At 43.4% G+C, this 19057-nt stretch overlaps 1 protein-coding gene across 3 annotated transcripts in view; it reads left to right on the top strand.

The window, feature by feature from the left end:
- The first annotated feature begins 6305 nt into the window (after positions 1-6305).
- Positions 6306-19057, top strand: part of TLE4 (TLE family member 4, transcriptional corepressor) — a 155349-nt gene continuing 142597 nt past the window's right edge. For 2 of the 3 annotated variants that reach the window (XM_060014590.1, XM_060014589.1), the window contains exons 1-4: positions 7718-7756; positions 8052-8149; positions 9245-9308; positions 10505-10549. In XM_060014590.1, coding sequence (XP_059870573.1) covers positions 7718-7756; positions 8052-8149; positions 9245-9308; positions 10505-10549 — 246 coding nt within the window. Of the gene's footprint in view, positions 7231-7717; positions 7757-8051; positions 8150-9244; positions 9309-10504; positions 10550-19057 lie in introns of those variants that run through there. The other variant, XM_060014588.1, reaches the window with a different exon arrangement.

The raw sequence follows: 19057 nt of genomic DNA, 5'->3' as shown, positions 1-19057 counted from the left end.
TCAAAATTCTCCTAAAGAAGATCCCATAGCATAGCGAGATTTATAAAATTTATTATTAGCCACAACTTACTCCCTAACCCTAACCCTTACCCTACTTACTATTATAAAACAAAATGAAGAAAACAAAATGAAAAAAACAAAAGATATTTTATATCAAAATTATGTATCATACTTTTGATATAGGAGTATAAATGTCATACTCCTTTCTGACCTAGAAAAGGATGGTTTGAAAACAGCAGAAAAGAAAACAAAACAACACTTCTAGAGAAACAGTCCTGGATTTGAATATTACTCTGCAATTTGCAGGCTGGGTGGATTTATGCAAGTCTGGGAACCTGTCCAATAGTCCGTGGGCTCACCTTTAAGATGAAGATGAGATGGAGATTAAGGCATTGAGGTAGATTATTTATATGACAATGTCTGGCACACTTAGTAAATGTTAGCTACCAGTGGGCTTGATTACATGAACCTAGCTGTGAAATAAATACAGGTCCTTCCTAGGACATACTAGAAGGCCATGAGGCAAGGTTCATAAGAGAAATTACAGGCTTTCTAGCCCCCTAAGTCTTGACCCTCAAAATCTTAAAAACAAAATGACACATCCCTTTTTATCACTATTTAAATTTCCAGTTGAATTGACTAATTAGTACTTTATTTGGCAATTCCTTCTCCCTAAGCTATGACTTTGTATATATCTGGTTTTAATAATTAGTAAAGTTCTAGTTGTGCATGCAGTAGCTTTACAGATAATAAAAATTTAATTAAACTTACTTTGATGCAACTTTGATTATAAATTTTCCTAAGCATTGCATAAATAATTCAAAAATGTATGTGACTAACATACTTCATTCAACAAAAAGTGAACTTTCAAAACTAAGTGTCAAGTATGGTGGTTTGTGTTAGGCTATTGTAAACACCCTGCCCTCAAATGGATAGAAAATGTACAGTTAGGCTCTTTTTTGCCAGTGCAGTTTTTACTATCTAGCGTTTTTATATCTTTGAGTAGATTTCTGAATCTGACTAATTCTTATAACATGATTCACATGTTTACTGTTTTTGGAGCAAGTTGTTAGAGAACACTGATTGCTGCATAGCAATCTAAATGTTATAAAAATGTTTCTAAATACAATTTGCAATAAATATTTGACAATTCTTTATTTCACATTTTCAATGTCTTATTAAAATATACATAACAATTACCATCATAATAAATCATTTTCTACACGGTAAATTATATGTCTTAAAATTTTCAAAGAAGATGAAATCCTCCCAGGACTTAAAAACAAACTGTTTCCTTTCAAGAAAGCGTAAGCACCAAATTGCTTAAGCCTGTAAAGGAAAAATAGTCTATGCTACTGTTTAAATCCTTGATGAACGTCATTCCTGGAGATTATAAGATTATTCCAGCGTGGCTTCCCTTTTAAAAGCCTTAATTTCTCTTTAAATTCTCTATGGATAAATTCTAAAAAGTGCCTCAGTTTGGATTATAAACTTAGAATGGAGAACGAGTGAGCAAAAATTGTCAGATTCAGAAATCAGCCCTAAGCTACAAAAACACTGCACAGTAGTAACTGTGCTGGGGAAAGGTATGCCAATCATGCTATTGATAACTTTGCTGTGATACGAGGGGAGATGAGCAAGGAACATGGCTAGACTGAACAATGGCTGGGTGGCGACTACAATTGAGCAGTTCAAGGGGCAGCTCTAGTGGAGTGGAAACAAGTGGAATCTGAAAGCTCAGGTTTGATTCCCAACTTGCTTGTTTACTAGCTGTATAACTTTCAAGAGGCCATTGGTTTCTCTGAACATCAGCTTCCTGGTCTGTAAAATGGGATTTTAATACCCATCCATCCTATCTCTCGCTCCCTTTGCATACTACCAGATGTAATAATATGTGGCAGCCCTAGGTAAACCCTTGTGGTCCATACAGAGATAAGGTATCAGATGGTCTCTCTTGCGGAGCTATTTAATAAAACTCTATAATTAAATCATTCAAATCTTGTTCTATATAAAGCCAAGCAGCGAAGGCGGGGGTGTCTCCATGAATGAAAATTTCCCAGAATATCACAGTCTTTTCTAAAAGTAGTAGTGCATTGGATCAGATATTACACTGTGAATGATGGCTCATTCACACTATTTTACAAGGATTTCTTGTAAAAAGAGAGTCATGTGATTTACCAGAAGTGTTCCAGGCTACATACATAACGTTGAAGACAAGTCCTGAATTGAATTATAGCAGTGGGAGCCCACAGACTAGCATTGAGATTATAGACCCTTACGGTTTTGCTCACTTTACAAGACAACTGATCAGTTTTCAACAAAATGTGTCTGCTTCCACTTTCCCCAAATAATATTCATTCCAGAAGTTCATTTCTTGGGAAGAGGGAAAGAAGAGGTGATCAAGCTTCGCAGATGATCCTGAACCCAAATCTATTCTTTATGACCAATGCAAGTCCCAAATTATAAAATATCTTTCGAGCTGCAAATGTTTGTGTTTAGAACGGAGGGATCATACCTCCTTTATGGAGGAGAAATCAGAAAGGTTAAAAGAGTAGGCAAAGTTAACGAGATCATGGTTAATTGTGAATTTTCACAGTTCCAGTGAAAATAATACTAGCCTTTCATGAATTATTTTCTCGTACAAAGCAGTATGGTATTTAGTTATCCTTTCCTACACCTACCCCATTCCCATGCCACCCATTTCAGAAAGTAAATCCGTAGTTTTTCTCCTGTAATATCTACCCTGCAAGCTGTTGTGATAGTTAGCATAAGTGGGAGCCTGTGTGAAGGTGTGGCAAGAGCAGCTGAATAGGTGTGAACCCTGCTGTTGTGAAAAGTAAAAGGACTCGTGCTTAAAGGGCCCAGATCCACTTTCACAGAGCAGGCAAAGAGCATGGATACATTTGGAACTGAGAGGCAATAAATCAAAAATAGCCACGTTTGCTGCTAAATTCCCTTATCCTGGCACATATTAGGTGTTCAATAAATATTTGATGGAGGAATAAATTATTTACAGCATATAACCTAAGGGGAAACAATATGTTTGCTTTGCATGTCACTTTAAGATTGAAAGCCCCAAGCTTAGTTTCCAACCTGAATGCTGCTTTGGAGTCCCCCCCACACCCTGGCCCCCACCAAGGCCCAACAGTGAGGTAGGGATAAGACAAGCCCTCAAGTGACGTCACAGCTTTGCTCAACAGTTTGGGAGAACTGCAATGAGAGAAGAGAAGACACTTTCTGTGTTGGGACCCCGGGCTGGGCTGTGGGTTGCTTCACTTGGCATCCTTCCGAGACATCCCTGTGAATTATGTAGAACTGCCACATGGTCAAAATGTGAAACATATCCAAGTGCTGTATTTTAAAATTGTACTCAATAAAAAATAAACAACCTTATTTCTCCAACCACTCTTCTGTTGACACAAACTGTCAAGAGAGATTAGGAAGAAAGGTCCCTAATACAAGTATTTGATACTTCCTAACAGAGCATAGTTTCCCCTTTGTCCACTGACCCTTTCAATAGCTCTTCAGGTTCTATTATCAGGATTCTCATTCCCTGTCCTGGGAAATAACTGCATAGCATTTCCATAAATATGGCCCAAATGATGCTAAAGCTTTCTGTATTGACACAGCATGGCTTTCACTCATTAATGCCGTCAACAAATATTTACTGAGCACCAAGTATGTGTCAGACATCATTCTAGGCATTTGGAGTGAGGCTGTGAACATAACCAGGTCCCTGTTCTCATGGAACTTGCTAACATTCTGGCCAGAACTGGTAACATAGAACCTCCTACAGAGGTGGGTAATTTAACAAACTATTGAAAAGCTCCAGTGGGAGCAAATAGCCAACCCTAGAATAGTTGCTGGTGTTCTTAGAAGATTCACTGTCCTAGTGTAGAAACTGTATCGCCCAAGACTTCTAATTTTTGGTTTCTGGGAATGTTTCAAAACAGTGCAGTCCAATGCAAATATGTGAGCGACATAAGGTAACTTAAAATTTTCTAGCATCTGGGTTAAAAAGGTAAAAAGAAAGAGACAAAATTAATTTTAGTAATATATTTTGTCTAACCAATTATATTCAAAATATTGGAATTTCAACGTGATATTATTATTAATTATTGCGCTATTTCACATTTTTTGTACTCACTCTTCAAAGTCGGTGTGTATGTGTACTTACAGAGCATCTCATTTTGGACTGGCCACATTTCAAGTACCAAAAAGCCATGTGTGTCTAGGTATTGGACAGAGGAAGGTCAGAAAACTGCCCATGGAGTCTTTCATTCTCTTATTTTGGGGATGGATGGGAAGATATATGCTGAATTGAAACATTCTGTGAACTCCAGTTCCAGGATTTTAGTAAACAAATTAGAGGAAGGTGAAGACCATCATAGCCGTCCTTAGAACCAGCCCTTCAAAGTGCCCAGCACAGAGAGAGGCCCATAGAATGTGCTAGGCTGTACAGTAAGTCATTGTTCGATTCGTCCACTGAGGCAAGGGATATCATTAAGAAGGGTTTTTCACGAATGCTGAGCTATCTCGGCCAACGTCTCAAGTTAGAGTAAGCAAAAAACACTCATAAATACACATCCAAAACTCAGACCATTAGGTTAGCCAACCCCCGACTTTATATGAATTCCTCCTGCCCGCTCCCCCGCGCCCCCCCCCCCATAAAAATGGTGAGAGGCAAGCTAGGAAAGTTGCGAGCCGAGCCGTGCAGCTTCCCCTTAAACCGGGGAGCTGCCCCCGGCTGGACGAGGACTAGGGGTGGATACACTGCCTGCCCCAGGCTATTCCTTCTTGCCATCAAGTCCACTCTCACCTCTTTAACCACTACCACAGGGATGTCCCTCCCTCAGGCTCTGCCCCCCGGACCGCCCCCACCTTTCCAGCCCTGGTTCCCCGCCGTGGCCGACCCGCCATCTCTCGTGCCCCGCGTGGCTTCCTGCCAGTTTCAACCGCGACAAACTCGACTTGCTCCTCCAAAAAGCGGGATAAATGAGGGGCGGTCTTCGTCCTTCTGATACGGGGGAGGGAGCACCTCGGGGCGTGGAGGGCAGTTTTCTTCCTTGTGCGGGGGGCCAGCATCTAGATGATACTGTTTTTGCGCGGAGCGACTGACAGTCTCTGGGGTGCAGGTGGCTCTCTCGACAAAGTTTCAGACCCCTGCCCCCCGGGCCTCCAGCCCCACCCCGAAACTCCAAGGTTACGCCCCCGCGACCCCGGGTCAGAGCGTCTTGGGGAGCTTCCATGCAGAGTTGCTCGGGGGAGGCGGTCCCGCTTCGGGGTTAAACTGCAATCACAGCTCCCTCTGGGCTCGGGGAGGCGCCCCACCCCCACCCCCGCGTCCCCGCCCCTCACCCGGGTCAGCGTCTCGCAGCTCAGTCTTCGGCTCTAAACAAGAACAGGGGCCCGAATCCGCGTTCACACGGAAAATTATGCCGGCTCCAGCGGCGCGTAAAATTCATGTGAACCGAACGAAGTGGGATCGGCGTGATCCTCCCTTTCTTGTCTCAACAGGGGTTTCGCAGCGTTACACAAGGCCGAGCTTGTCTCTTTAAGGAGACATTGGACCCTAATTAGTCCGCATTCCTGGCGCGGCTCGGGGCAAGGGGCCGAGGGTGCTTGGGTTGGAGGGGAGCGGCTGGGAGGACGAGACTCGGAAGGAGATCTTCTGACTAGCCTCTAGTCTCACCGCCCCCCCCCCCCCCTTTATTTTGCCGCCACCATCGCTACCAACACCCAGTTCTGAAGATGCAGCCAGGGCAGCAGCAACAGCAGCAGTAGTCACCGCTGCTCCCATGCCCACGTTACTTTGATTGACAGCCGAACAAATGTTTCCCAGGTTCGAACGCTCGCGCTAAGGAACTTCAGCCAAGGCGAAGCTCCGCCTTGGGCGGGCCATCTCCGCCCCGCCTCCGCTAACCCCGTCCTGTTCCATTCATTGGTCCGAGCCACCGACGACGCCCGGCCCCCACGTGGGTTCCAGCCTGGCCGGCTCCTCCCCGCTAGCTCGCCATTTGTCAGCAATGAAATGATGGGCAGTAACACAGACGGCGATTAATGTTCAGCCATCTCTGATTGGTTGTTGGAGACGCCTACTGTGCCGGGGTGGGCGGGGCGCTTGAAAATCGCCCCAGAGCGGTCGCGTGGCCGGCCGGTGATTGTAGTCAATCTGGCCGAATCCTCAGCCGCGGTCGCCGGGGGTGGACTACATCTCCCGGGATGCTCCGCGGTCCCTCCACGGACGGTTGTGAATATGTATCAGAATGTTAATGATTAGCCGCTGCTAAATTTGGTCAAAGAAGTCACCTACACAGAGCGTGTTGTTAGAGCTGTTCTGAGCGGGTGTTTGAGCTGTTGGCTGCTTTCTTTCCCCTCTCTCACACACTTGTATATTATTTTGAGGTGCTGTTCGCAGAGTTTGAAAAGAGAGAGAATTAAAAAAAAAAAGCCGCAAGCCTTCCACTCTCTTTTATTTTTATAATCCCCTTCAATTTGGGGTTAAAAAAAAGACGAGAAAACAGGAAGGAAGAAAAATAAGGAAATGAGATGTGGTAAAAGAAGCTAAAAGGTGCCTTTTAAAAGATCGTTGCTGTGAGGTGAAAAAAAATCTCCAGAGAAACCAAAAAGCACCGCCGAGACCTCTTCCGAACCAAAGGAGTTTGTGTTTGCTTTTAGGAAAGAAGAGAGAGATCATTCATTTGGAGGAATAACAACCAATTAAAAGGCAAATAAAAAAAGTTTGGAGTGGGACGCCGAGCGAGCCAGCGAGCCAGCGAGCGAGCGGGTGGCGCTGCCGGCGGGCGCTGGGGCGCGGAGCTCTCACTCTCCCCGCCCGGGTGAGCGGCGCGGCCGCGGCGCCGGGCTCGGCGGGCACGCCTCGGCGGAGCGAACGTCGGAGCGTTGCCGCGGGAGACGCGCGCCGGACAATGCCCGCGGCGGGCCAGTGACGCCCGCGGGGAATGCGGAGCGGCCCGGCTTCCCGCACCCAGCCGCCGCCGCCGCCGCCGCGCGTTTCTGCCGCCCGCGTCACGCGAGACCCGGCGGGGGCCGGGACCGCCCGAGCCGCCCCTCGGACCCGGCCGGCCGCCTCCGCCACCGCCGCTTTCGCCTCCTCCTTCTCGGGGCCATTAAAGCCAATGAGCCGCGCGCCTCTGCCCAGCGCAGCCAACTAAATCGGTTTGGATGATTCGCGACCTGAGCAAGATGTACCCGCAGACCAGACACCCGGTGAGTGCGGGCGGCGGGGGCGCTGGCTCGCCCGGCGCCGGGGGATTCTCCGCGTCGCCTTCTGCGCGCCGAGTTGTGTCTTTGGCCGGAGGGGCGTGGAGGTCGGCCCGAACCCCGCGCCCCGCTCGGGGAGTCGCCCGCCACTCCTCCGCCTCCACTCCTCCCGGGCACTGGGGCACTTTCGGAGAGGGGGTGCGGAGAAGCAATTGAGTTGTAGCCATTTTCTTATTGTTGTCTTTGAAGCCCCTGGAAGCCGCGCGGAGCCGTTTGCCGTCCCCGCGCCGCGACTCCTGGAGGGGGGGTGGCGAGCGATGGAGGAGGCGCGACTCCGTGCTGGGGCGGGGAGGGCGCCCTCGGCGGCGGCGCGGCGGGTCCGGCGGCGGCTCCTGAGTGCGGGACGCCGGCCCCTCGCGCCGCGGGCCCCGGGGATCAGCGAGCCAGCCGGCCTGCCGTGCCCCTTCCCCCGACCTGTCCGCGGCCCGACGCCATGGCGCGCGTCCCCCCGACGGGCCAGTTTCGATTCCGGGTGGGGAGACAGTGGGCGAGGCGCGCCGGCTCCTGGGCGCCCGCCGTTGACGTGGGAGGGGAGCGGGGTCTCGAACTTGCGGGGTCCGGGGGGGGCACGGGGACGCGGGGGCCCGGGGCTAGCCCGCAAGCGGCTTCCGCCGGGCTGTGCGGCCGGGGGAGGGGGCGGGAGGAGAGTTTTAATCTGCCTGCGCCATGACCCCCCTCCTCCTCCCCCAGCGCCGCGTGGTTTTCTCTACATCTCTCCGCCTCGCTTGTGCTGTGGGCTAATCAAATATTTTATTGTTGTTCTTTAGGCACCGCATCAGCCTGCTCAACCCTTTAAATTTACAATTTCCGAGTCCTGTGATCGGATTAAGGAAGAGTTTCAGTTTTTACAGGCTCAATACCACAGGTAACGATATTGACTTTAGCTGATCCTCCTATTTGCTTAGCTCTTGTCTTCCCCCCACATACACACACAGCCCCCCTCCTTTTTTTTTTTTTTTTTTTTGGCCACCACAAAGGTATTATCGTCTTTCCTTGTGGGCAGAAAAGGCAAGTCAAGGCCTCTTTTCTTCAGGCAGGTGTAAAGAAATTAAGCGTTTCGTCCTTTTCCTGTAAATTAAAAAAAAAAAAGGCCGAGCAATCGAAACTGGGGAGACTTGGAAAACGCTGAGGCCAAACTTTCGATATTGATTTATTGGGGCCAGGAGAATGGAAGGTTGGGAAGGTTCTGGGGCCTTTTGACTTCCTTGGTTCTTTATTAATTACAGCGGGCTTGATTCCTTCTTATTTCTTTCTGCCCTTCCGCTGAAATACCGAGAGCCCAGAACCGTGGGAAGTCGCCAAGTAGGCGATTTCATTACTTATATGCTGAAAAGATGTTTTCGTCTTAAGAGACAATCATTAGACCTTAGAGTGCCTTTGAAATATTTTTCTTTCGCTGGATTTTCAATGACGTGTAATTCTTACTTCATAAATGCTGGAACCAAAACAAGGCACTGAACCCCATTCACGCCTTGCCCCTGGGTGGTGGTATTCAACTTGTCTCTGTGTTTTGGAGGGAAAAAAATAAGACATCGTTCACAAGACATGCTTGATTCATATTTTTATTAATCTCTTCGTGGAACATTAAAGAAAAAAACTCCCTTGTGACAGTTTGGGGGACTTATTAGTGTTTGGAAATATAGGCATTACTGATGTTTATTTCCCCGTTCTTAAGTGAATTTAGTGAATATTCATTTCTGGATGAGATTATGGAGTTAAATTGGCTAGAGGGTTTTTTCTTAAAACAAACAAAACCCCCACATTTGATTCTTGTTGAAAGGGCAAGCCCAGGCTGGTTCCACTCACCCTTTTCTCTCCTGCCTGTTTTTCAGTAATGAGGGTGGTATTTAAGATAGTTGATTTGGCGTTTTGTAGGTGATGATTTAGAGGAGGGAGTGTGTATTTGAAAGATGTAAGTCAAGATCTGCGTTGTACTTAGATTTCCTTATTTCTTGAACAGCCTGAAGCTGGAATGTGAGAAACTTGCCAGTGAGAAGACAGAGATGCAGCGGCATTATGTGATGGTAAGAAAACTGTATCACAGATTCAAAGTGCCTATTAGTTTGGGCTACCAAAGCAAGAATACGTTCAGATTGCTACAGGCTGCAGGATAGAGCACAGTCACAGTGCTAGTGCAGTTAAAGTTGTGAGAATGTGCCCATTAGCAACCTGTAATTCCAGGATGTTATAACTTGCCTCTGACAACCAGCTTTGATTTGAATTTTCAAAAACTTTAGCTGCATGGGGTATAATTTTCTGTGCTCTGTTTTTACAGATTGAAAAAACAACAACCTGATTGACATTTTGTTTAGTCACAGGCAAAATGTTTTTGTGTTGGTGGTTTTCTTTGTTGTTTTATTGCTCTTGCTGCAATCAATTTTAACCAGATAATTTTTCAGTAAACTGTTAAAATTTTAATGTATTTTATTTCTTTTAAAGAATAATGGGTAAGAAAAGACACCAGACATCTTTTCAAATTTTCCCTCCCTCCTCCTCCTGCCGCTCTGTGTGTTCCTAGTGTGTGTATTTGTGTGTTTTCAATTTCTATAGTGTTACATTGGTTTGAGGAGTGTTGTAGTCTCCTGTATAACTGATTTGTTCTGCCAGAATTTCTGTAATGCCAGTTATACTATATGTTTAAAACATTCAGATCTGCTTTTTCAGAAGTATTACCAAGTGTATTCTTATGTTTGTTCATAAAGGCTCCAGAGTAACTCATTCATTTCCTATCAAGCCTTTTTTCTTTGAATGTATGAACATGAACAGTATGCTAAAAATGAGAAACGGAACTCTGAAGTAGCATCACCTTTTTGAACAGTTCTTGTCAAAGCGTCAGCATTTGTATGAGACACATTGTTTTTGTTATTTATTTGCCTGCTGTGCCTAGGAATTGGAGTCCATAGGGTACCAAATTTTCATCAGACCTTCATGAGTCATCTGCTTGTGTTGTATAAAGACCACTGGAGATGTTAAGAATGCTATGTTTGAACTTGATTTTCTTAGTTTTGTGAGTTATTGTCTTAGATTCTGTGTGTTAAGGTGGCTTCTAGTTTATTAGGCTAAAGATAGCGGTAGAGTGTTCTTCCTGATGTAGCAACATTAATAGGACAGATATTTTGGTTTAGGTGAGGCTTTTAGGTTTGCTTGGGGACTCTTTGAACAAACTAGGGAAATTGTTTGATGAAAAGCATGAGATTAATTGCTTTTCTTTCTTTGACAGTATTATGAGATGTCCTATGGATTGAATATAGAAATGCACAAGCAGGTAAGCTATCATTTCTTTATAAGCATTTTAAATGACAGTCAGTAATACTGTGCACTTTAGAAAGGAAATTGTATGTTTTGCAGTTTTATTCTGCACATTTTTTTGTGGCTACCTGTATTTTACAAGACCATGTACTGGAGAGAATGCTATATTTTCAGGTGTGGTTCCCCATCTTTTTTGCATATTATCCTCATTTTAATCATTTAAGAATGTGATATAAAGTGAATGCATATTAAACTTTGTACACTTTCAAAAGCAGGATGCTAAAGTTTTAAAATATGTTTTTTTCTTTTGAAAGAATTTATGTATTTTGGGCATTGCAAACTTGTCTTATGAAAGCTTTTTTTGGAAAATATTAAGAAGTAAAATTGTAAATTGTGTGGAGTTTTCCTTGGATTGGTGTGAAAGAATGGATAGAGGGTGAGCTGGGAGGATCAAAATGAAATCTGTGGAGCTACAAAAGAAATTGATGTAAAGTCCTTGTACTGGTCCCCTGAGGCTACTTACTTGGGTTTTACCAGGAACTGTAACTGTTCCTTCCAGAATTTGTACAGAATACATGAGCCTGATAGGAGGATGTGATAAGGTTCAACACTGGGTCTTGGGTCTTGAAATCTAGCAGTTAGTTCAGCCCAAAGGAAGAAAAAAGAAAGAAAAAAGATAATGATTAGTCAGAAAGCGTTGAGAGGTATGACTGAACCAGACTTTTTTTTGCAGGAGACTGAATAAAATGGTTTGGTTTAAGTTTCCTAGAAGGAAAAATAGCATATATGTATAAATATTGTTTGGCAATAATAATTCCTCTAGGAGGCATTTATTTTTAGTCATCTAGTGAAAGTGCTTCAGATCTGTCTTATCAACCATTTCAGAATAGTTGTGTTTATGTGTTTACCTGCTGGGAAAAGATGAGGGAAAACTTAGTGCTTTTCATCTCTTATTTATACTCATGGTGGATGTCATTACCTTCTAAGTTTAAAAAATATGAAATGATCACATATTATTAGGCTCTTACTACTTATGGATTCCTTTTTGGATATGGTTAATTATCACATACCTGAAACATACTCAGATCTTTAAAAGATGACAGTTAGATAGTAAAAGCAATCAGACAGTATTTGAAAACGAAAAGTTGGAAAAACAAAAAAAAGGAGTCGTCACACTGAGGACTTTATTTCAGATACTTTTTTACTTCATGTGCTATTTGGTTATGTCAGTATTAACATTATAGTATCATTGGCCGCATGTTAAAATTCTTATTTTGGCATCCTTGCCATTTCTGTTTAGATAAGTAATGTAAATACCTCCTGCTTAAACAAAATCCATCAAACTTATGGATGGGCTCCCCTTAGTTCTACCTTATAGGAATAAATTACATGAGAGATATTGTTTGTTAATTATCCTCAATACATGTCATTTTAGGTCTGGATCTTGTACATGTCTTTTTTTTTTTTTTTTGTCTTCATCCACCACCCAATACTAATTAGTGTCTTTTTAAAGATTGGACCAGATGATTAATGTCCCTTTATTTCTTCTCCTGTATCTTATTATTTAACCATAACCACTTAGTTTTCAGATCTCCTTATACTGTTTACAGTTCTCAGAGACACAGAGCTTGTATGTATTTCTTTTAGGGGGCAGGGGACGGTATGTGATATCCCTTAATTTTACACATTTTATACTTCTGTAATTCTGTCATCTTCTTGTCCAGCTGGCCTCAAATGCCATCCATTTGAAATTGAGAATGGAGTACATTTTCCCTTTTTTTCTCTTGCTTTTAAATTCAATCATATCAAGAATCCTGAGGGCAGTTTATCACATTATGAAATACAGACAGCCCTGCAAACCACCTACTTATTATATTTTCTTTCTTTCCCCCCTTAAGCACAGAGGCATATCTGTCTTTATTTGTTTTCCTAGGCAGACAGCCTTGGTTCCTCTTGGCCTCTCTTCCAGATGCACTTGCTGGATACCCTCATAATGGAAAGCAGCAATAATGCAGGGAAGTTGCCCTGCGGCATAATTGGGCCTAGTTCTCAAGATCAGGTTAGGCTTATTCACTTATTAGATTTGTGTCTCTGAAGGGTTCAAGAGTAGGAGTCCCCGGAGTCCTTGGAAGTACCCTAGTAATTGGTGGCCCTGATATTTGAAACCTTTGTGTATTTTTTGGTTAATGCTTCTGTTCTTGGCTGCTGCCTGCCACAGAGTATTTATTTTTAGAGAAATTTTTCATTGGAACAGAAAATGATGGCTGTGATGGAGTCATGACTCTGTGACTTAGCAAATTGATAAAAGGACAGAAGCACAGAGCAGTGACAAGCAGGCTGGGGGAGTCCAGTATCATGGTCCCTCCCCTTTCTGTATGATACTCGTTGTCAGTCACCCTGTGCTGGTTCTGTTAGAGGACTATAAAGTGAAACCTATGGGGAATTTGTCATTCTGAAATGAAAGCTAATGTAATTAGTACCAATTAAAGTACATTCAGTAAATTGGATTTAATCTTAATTAAGCCTGCATAATGTTGCCAATTTTTAACAATTATGTTTGAGAACATAATTAATTTAAATTTTGGTAACTGAGTAAATAGCATTAGTCTGGTAGAATTAGTTGATTTTTTTTTAAAGGGGAACTCAGTGACATGACATGGAATTAGAGCATAAAATATGAGTATAATTTCTGATAATCTTTAGTAGGATCGATAGAGCTGAGCAGATAAAGCTGGGGAAAAACCCAGAAAGGTTAAAGTGGAGTGTTCTAGACTATAAAGTGAATTAATGCTTTGCCACTGTCTTAAGTTCTAGCATGAAAGTGAAGATGACAAATGGGACATGGTTAGAAATGGCACGCGTTTCATTGTGATATCTTCATAATGGGATTTTTTAAAATGAAAGAACATTGGCCTTTATTCCTTAAGGATTTCCATCTAAGTTGGGTTTTTTTGTTTTTTGTTTTGGATGGGACAGGTGGCCTGTGGTTTAGTTGTTACTTTTTTTTTTCCCCTCTGCTGATTGTCCTTTATAACTATAGTGTGGCTTCTAAATGGGTCAGTGACCGTGGGCGGAGCAGGGTGATGCATGCAGTTGATAACATCGCTAAGTGCTGCTTGTTCCCATCCTTCACTCGTAATGCTGTAATTAAAGAAGACTGCCCTGATTTAATTTGATTTAATCTGGCAGCGGCAGTTACCACTTTAAAAAGCGAATATTGGTTGTAGATTAGGAACAATGGGTATGCAAATTCGACCTATAAGTGTACGTATACAATTATTATTTTTTTTCAACTCAGAGCAAGAGAACTCCTGTTTCACTACAAGCCATGTAAATTTTATTATGAGACTTGGGCCACAACCATTTAAGTGCTGCTAAAATATTAATTGAATAGAAATGAAAGGGCCTTGCCAACTGACAGGATATCATAATCATAGCCTCTCTGGTCGATGGTAAATGATGATAAATGACATTAGGAACCTTTTAGCAAACTGTAATAACTACAGGGAGGGAAGCAGTATGGATTTGCATTATATCTGATACCCTCTAGTACCAAGTGGATTGCCAATACTGCTTGTTTAGCATTTTCTAAGGGCAATAGGATATTGATTTCTGACTTACAAGGAACAGCTCTATTTTCACCATTGAAAAGTATTGCAGGTTGTTAAGAAGAAATTGACTTGAAGAGGCCGACTGCTGCCCATCATGGAGCAAATAAAGCAAAACTGCCGAAGCATGGTGGAGCAGCGAGAGGGGCCCTCAGCAATTTGTTGCTATTAATTTACCATGCTCGACAGCAAATCAATCGGCATCTACTTCATCTGCTGGAGAAAATGCTGTCCAGGGCAGATAAAAGGCTCGGCATGGTACAGAGAATAGACTGGATTGGCCAAAAGGAGGCTCCAGTTAATGTGTAAATAAGTGAAATCAAGGCCACAGTTGCAGAGGAAGCTGTTGTTAATTAGGTTGGTGAACTATTTCAGAAAGCAGCCGAGGATTTGGAGAGTAAAAAGAGATTTATTGAGGTTGAAGTAATATACGACTGGCATGGCATTCCAGCCTTGAGTGTACTTGATTCTAGGGTGCAGTAAATTTATTTGGGGACAGTGCTTGCAGTGGAAGTCAATTTGTTTAGAGTTGTGTTTAGACCAGATTTCCCATAAGAAAACTTTTTTTTGGAGCATTACTAATTTCTTAGACATCTCTTGTCTTAGATGGTATATGCTTGGCTATGGAGGAGTAGATGTAGGAGTAGGTGTTTGAGAAGATAGGCAAAAAGGTGACTTGTATTCTTAGGCAGTGACTATTTTTTTCAGGAATGGATGTGATTGAACTCTTGTGTGATGATGAAAGTGAATTATCTAAGGTGGGAAGTTCTAGCTGAAAGTAACTAATAAACCAGTGAAAATTTTGCTGACAGAACTTTCTTTTGTTGTATAAAATTAGGAAATAATAATCTAGAGGGGCTGAACGGTGGTGGACACTGCTGGACTGGAAATTCTCAAAGAGAGATTACAAGTGAAATCTTGATGATTGTGCAAAAAACTCCAGATACAATTAGAGCATGGGGAGGGGGTTGTGTTTTTATTTGTTTTTCATTAAGGTTTAAAGCCACCCTTTCTAATTTAAGATTACTTATCCTTCAATAGTATTCTGTAATTAACCAAATGGAGGTTATTGGTGGTAAATTTTCCCCTGCCTCTCTGATTTGAACATTTTGGGATGAGGGCCAACTTAAGTCCTATTTTGTAAGTCTAGATATATGTAGATTTTAATTAATTTTTTTCCAAAACAGAGGTTCTAGCATTAGGACAGTTGATACCAAGGGGCAGTGGCTTGGGCGGGACCCACGGAGCTGTCATTTTACATGTCACAGGACCTTCAGGAGAAGCGGATCTGGAGGAGGAAGTTTAACCTGTCAGGGCATGTGCATAATTAGGAGCATTTTCTGGATCACGTGTGTTTCCCCTTTTTCTCTTCTCGCATGTTGGGTTCTTAATTTTCTTTCTGAGGTTTTGTAGAATACCTGAAGATTTTTCACCTGAAGCAGTGTTTGTTGAGTGGAATTGGAATTTCCTTTCAGTGGACGTAAATGTTTATTACATATCTGGGTTGTGCTTACCACTGATCTGGGCCCATTGCCAACATTCTTTAATTCTCAAAAAGATCCTAAGAAAGGGATTATGTCCCATCAAAGGATGATTAAACAGAATCAGATCTGCGCAAGGTGATACAGTTATTAGGTAGTGGACAGATGAATTTGCCTGGGAGGGTGTTTGCTGGGAGATGGGTCTGCCCTGGGTTGGAGATTCAGGCCCCAGCTCATTTCTGGAGTGGAGAGCCCCTGGGAGGCTGGGCTAGTGCTTGGGTTTGTCCTTGAGCCACTGAACTTCAGGCTTATACCCAGACCCCTGCAGCTCTGCCTAGAGTCAGGGCCAGAAGGCTTGGCCCAGGACTCTCCATCCATACTACTGTCAGTGGGCAAGAGGGCGAGGGTCGCTTTCACTTGGAGTCTCCCACAAATGGGGCGAGGAGAGCTGCTTGTTTATCAAGATGAGTTTACTTCCTCCCTGGGTAACCTATTTCTCATTTGTTTACAAACTTGCTTTTCCATTTAACTTTTATCTTTTCCTTGTGGCTTTTAAAACTGTGCCTGAAGACAACGGGCTGTTTGTTAATCACCGTCTTGTGGGTTTTTGAAGGGGAAAGCTGGGAGGGGAAAATGTGATGTTTTGTGGCCTCTTTGTAGTTCAGAAAGAGGTTCTTAGATGCAGGAAATTGCACACAACTCAAACTTTTAAATGAAGGCAAATGTTTTGCTTATACTGTTAAAAGGCTTTCTTTGCAGCATTCAAACAAAGGGATATTTCCTTTGTCACTGCCCCTTAATCCCTACTGGATATTGCTTATTTTTGTTTAGCTTATTTTATTTGCTGGGCAAAATTCTTTGTATCCTGAATAATATCATTTTGAGCCGGGTTGGCCTAGTGGACTGAGGGGTAAGATGCATCTTTTTAGGTGCAGTTCCAGCCTCGGTGAAGCCGAGATAGTGCAGGCACTGGCCCATTGTTCTCACATTCTTCGTTTTGTCTTTCCTAGAATTTTACTTCTTTTTTTTTTTTTTCTTTTTCTTTTTGTACTATAGAATAGATAAAGTCATTTGGGAATTAAGTGTTTCAAATGTGTATTGAGAAGTAATTTGTGTTTGTTTTTAGTGAGAACATTTTTATTTGACATGACACTGCAGAGCCGGTGAAAGGGATGTGATTTTTAGAAGGTATTTTCCCTTGATCCCTCCCCATACCTCCTCTTAAAAAACTCTAGCTCTTTAGCTGCGGTGGCGGATCCAGTGGTCCTGTGGCTAAGTTAGGATCAGTTTTGTGAGCTGGGCTGTGGGAGAAAAGCTGGAGGCAGCACGTGTAGGTGTGGGCAACTGAGTATTTATACTGATAATGATGGGTTGTGAGACTTAGGACTTGACTTGTTCAGAGGAAGTTCACTGCAAACAGAGCTCACCAAATTACTCACTCTAAGGGGGACGGGCCTGAGAAGTTTTAGTCAGAAGTGAAAATTAGAGTCGTTTTGACTCTGCCTTAGCAACAGCTGTCAGTGGTAGCTGCTTTCTATCTGTAAAGAGGGATTTGGCTGGCATTCATCAACACAAATCTGTATGCCCTCTCTGTTTTCGTTGGCCTTGACCCAGCATTTATGCCAAGCTTTTGCTGGTTTCTCTACCACTGAGCCCACCTTTCCTCAGAGAGCTGCCGTGTGTGACAGGACTCCGTCCAGGGGGACAAAGGGAAGGTGTGGGTTTTCGTAGCTGGTTTGTCAAAGAAGCGGAAGAAAAAGACCCCCAGACACCTCTGAGGTCCTCTGGTGCATGGGTCACTTTGTCATCATTTTTGAGGATTTTGCCCACAAATACTTCACAGTTGTATTGTGGAGGGAGTTTCTGTGATAGATGGAGAGAAAGGCTGGCTGCTCTACTGGGCTCCACATAAAACCTGGCCAGCCCGCTGCGTCTTAGCCCCGGCAGCTTAGGCATGAGAGGCTGAGGCAAGGAAGATGGATATTGACTTTCTGATTTCCTAGCAAGCTTATTTCACTGAATTGTTATTATTCTAATTAGGATTCTGTTCTTATTTTCTACATATGTATTCTGCTTCTGAAGGTCTGTGGGTTATTTTGGTTAAAGAATTTGAAAATGCAAGGAAATATAACTGGAAAGAATTGTAGAAATTATGAGCACTAGTACCCTGTAACACCCTTTCTTTACAGAGAGCTTAAGGCGCTTTATATGTTCTCCTTAATCTTTCTGATGTTCCTGTAAAGCAAGTAGCAAGCTTGGATCCATGTATTTATTTAAATAGCTTCTGTCAGTGGAGTACCCGACAGTTTGCCAAGCACTGTCATTCCACTGCCCTCCTTGAACAGATGACACCGAGGCTTAAGGGCTTAAGAGACTAGCCCAGTGTCACGGTACAGGAGGATCAGCCTGCGGGCGGGGAGACCAGGGTTCACGCGGGTCAGCGGACACCCGAGGTGGCACAGCGAGAGATGCTGGCAGAAAAGGAAACAGTAGGTTTCTTGACTTCACTTCCAGGGCTCCCTTCACTGACCGCGCTGTTTCCAATCGGCAAATAGTGCGCCTGTTTCTGGGATGTCCTCGGCTGCATGCAACACGAGAATGGAGACGCTACCGGCCCGTCCATCCAAGAAGTGTTAGAGTGTCACTCTAGCTAGAGACCTGATCTGTGTGTTTGTGTGCGAGCACAGAGCCTCCCTCTCCTCCCTGCTATCCGCCCAGAGTCCAGGCCCCGCCGAAAGGGAGGCTTGGGATCACAAATTAAAATACAGAGTCTGGGTCCACTTTGAGCAGAGCGCTTAATGAAACTGCCTGTTTTTGCATTCCTAAAGTATACTGTGCAAACACTAGATGTGAACTTGTTTCTTGCCAGTCTGCTCTCTCCCACTAGAAGGTAAGGCTCCGTGGGAACAGGGGTGTTTATTGTTCTCTGCTGTGTCCCCAGTGCTGAGAACTGCCTGTCACACAGTAGGTGGTCATGAAATATTTGGTGAGTGAGGGAATCCCTGCATTCAGATCGAGCTAGCCAAGAATACACGCGATTTAATATTTTTAAGGGCATATTGTGGTTGTAGGATAACAAACGCTGAGCTTCCAAGCCTCGTTAGGCCTGTGGTGCCTACTTGTTAAATTTGTGGAAAAATGACAAGTGGAAAGACAAAGTAAAAGCAACTGAGCTCGGTTTGCTTTTCAGGAGTGAGTTAGGCTAGTTTAAGTAGAATATATGTGTTTTAGCATGTGGAATTTGCCTTCTTAAAGATGAAAACATGAATCTTTCCTAACTGAATTTAAAATTCAGTTTAGACATCACTCTATCACTGTCACTGTGTATCTGAAGAATTCTTTTACTATTAATAGGTCTGTGTACATGTGGTTTGAGTGAGTGTGGGGAGATATTGATCTTAGCCATACCGTGGTGTGTTTAGCTAACTTCTTTCC

This window comes from Delphinus delphis, chromosome 6, assembly GCF_949987515.2.
Source record: "Delphinus delphis chromosome 6, mDelDel1.2, whole genome shotgun sequence".
Taxonomy (NCBI): domain Eukaryota; kingdom Metazoa; phylum Chordata; class Mammalia; order Artiodactyla; family Delphinidae; genus Delphinus; species Delphinus delphis.
This window is presented reverse-complemented; position numbering and strand designations above follow the sequence as displayed.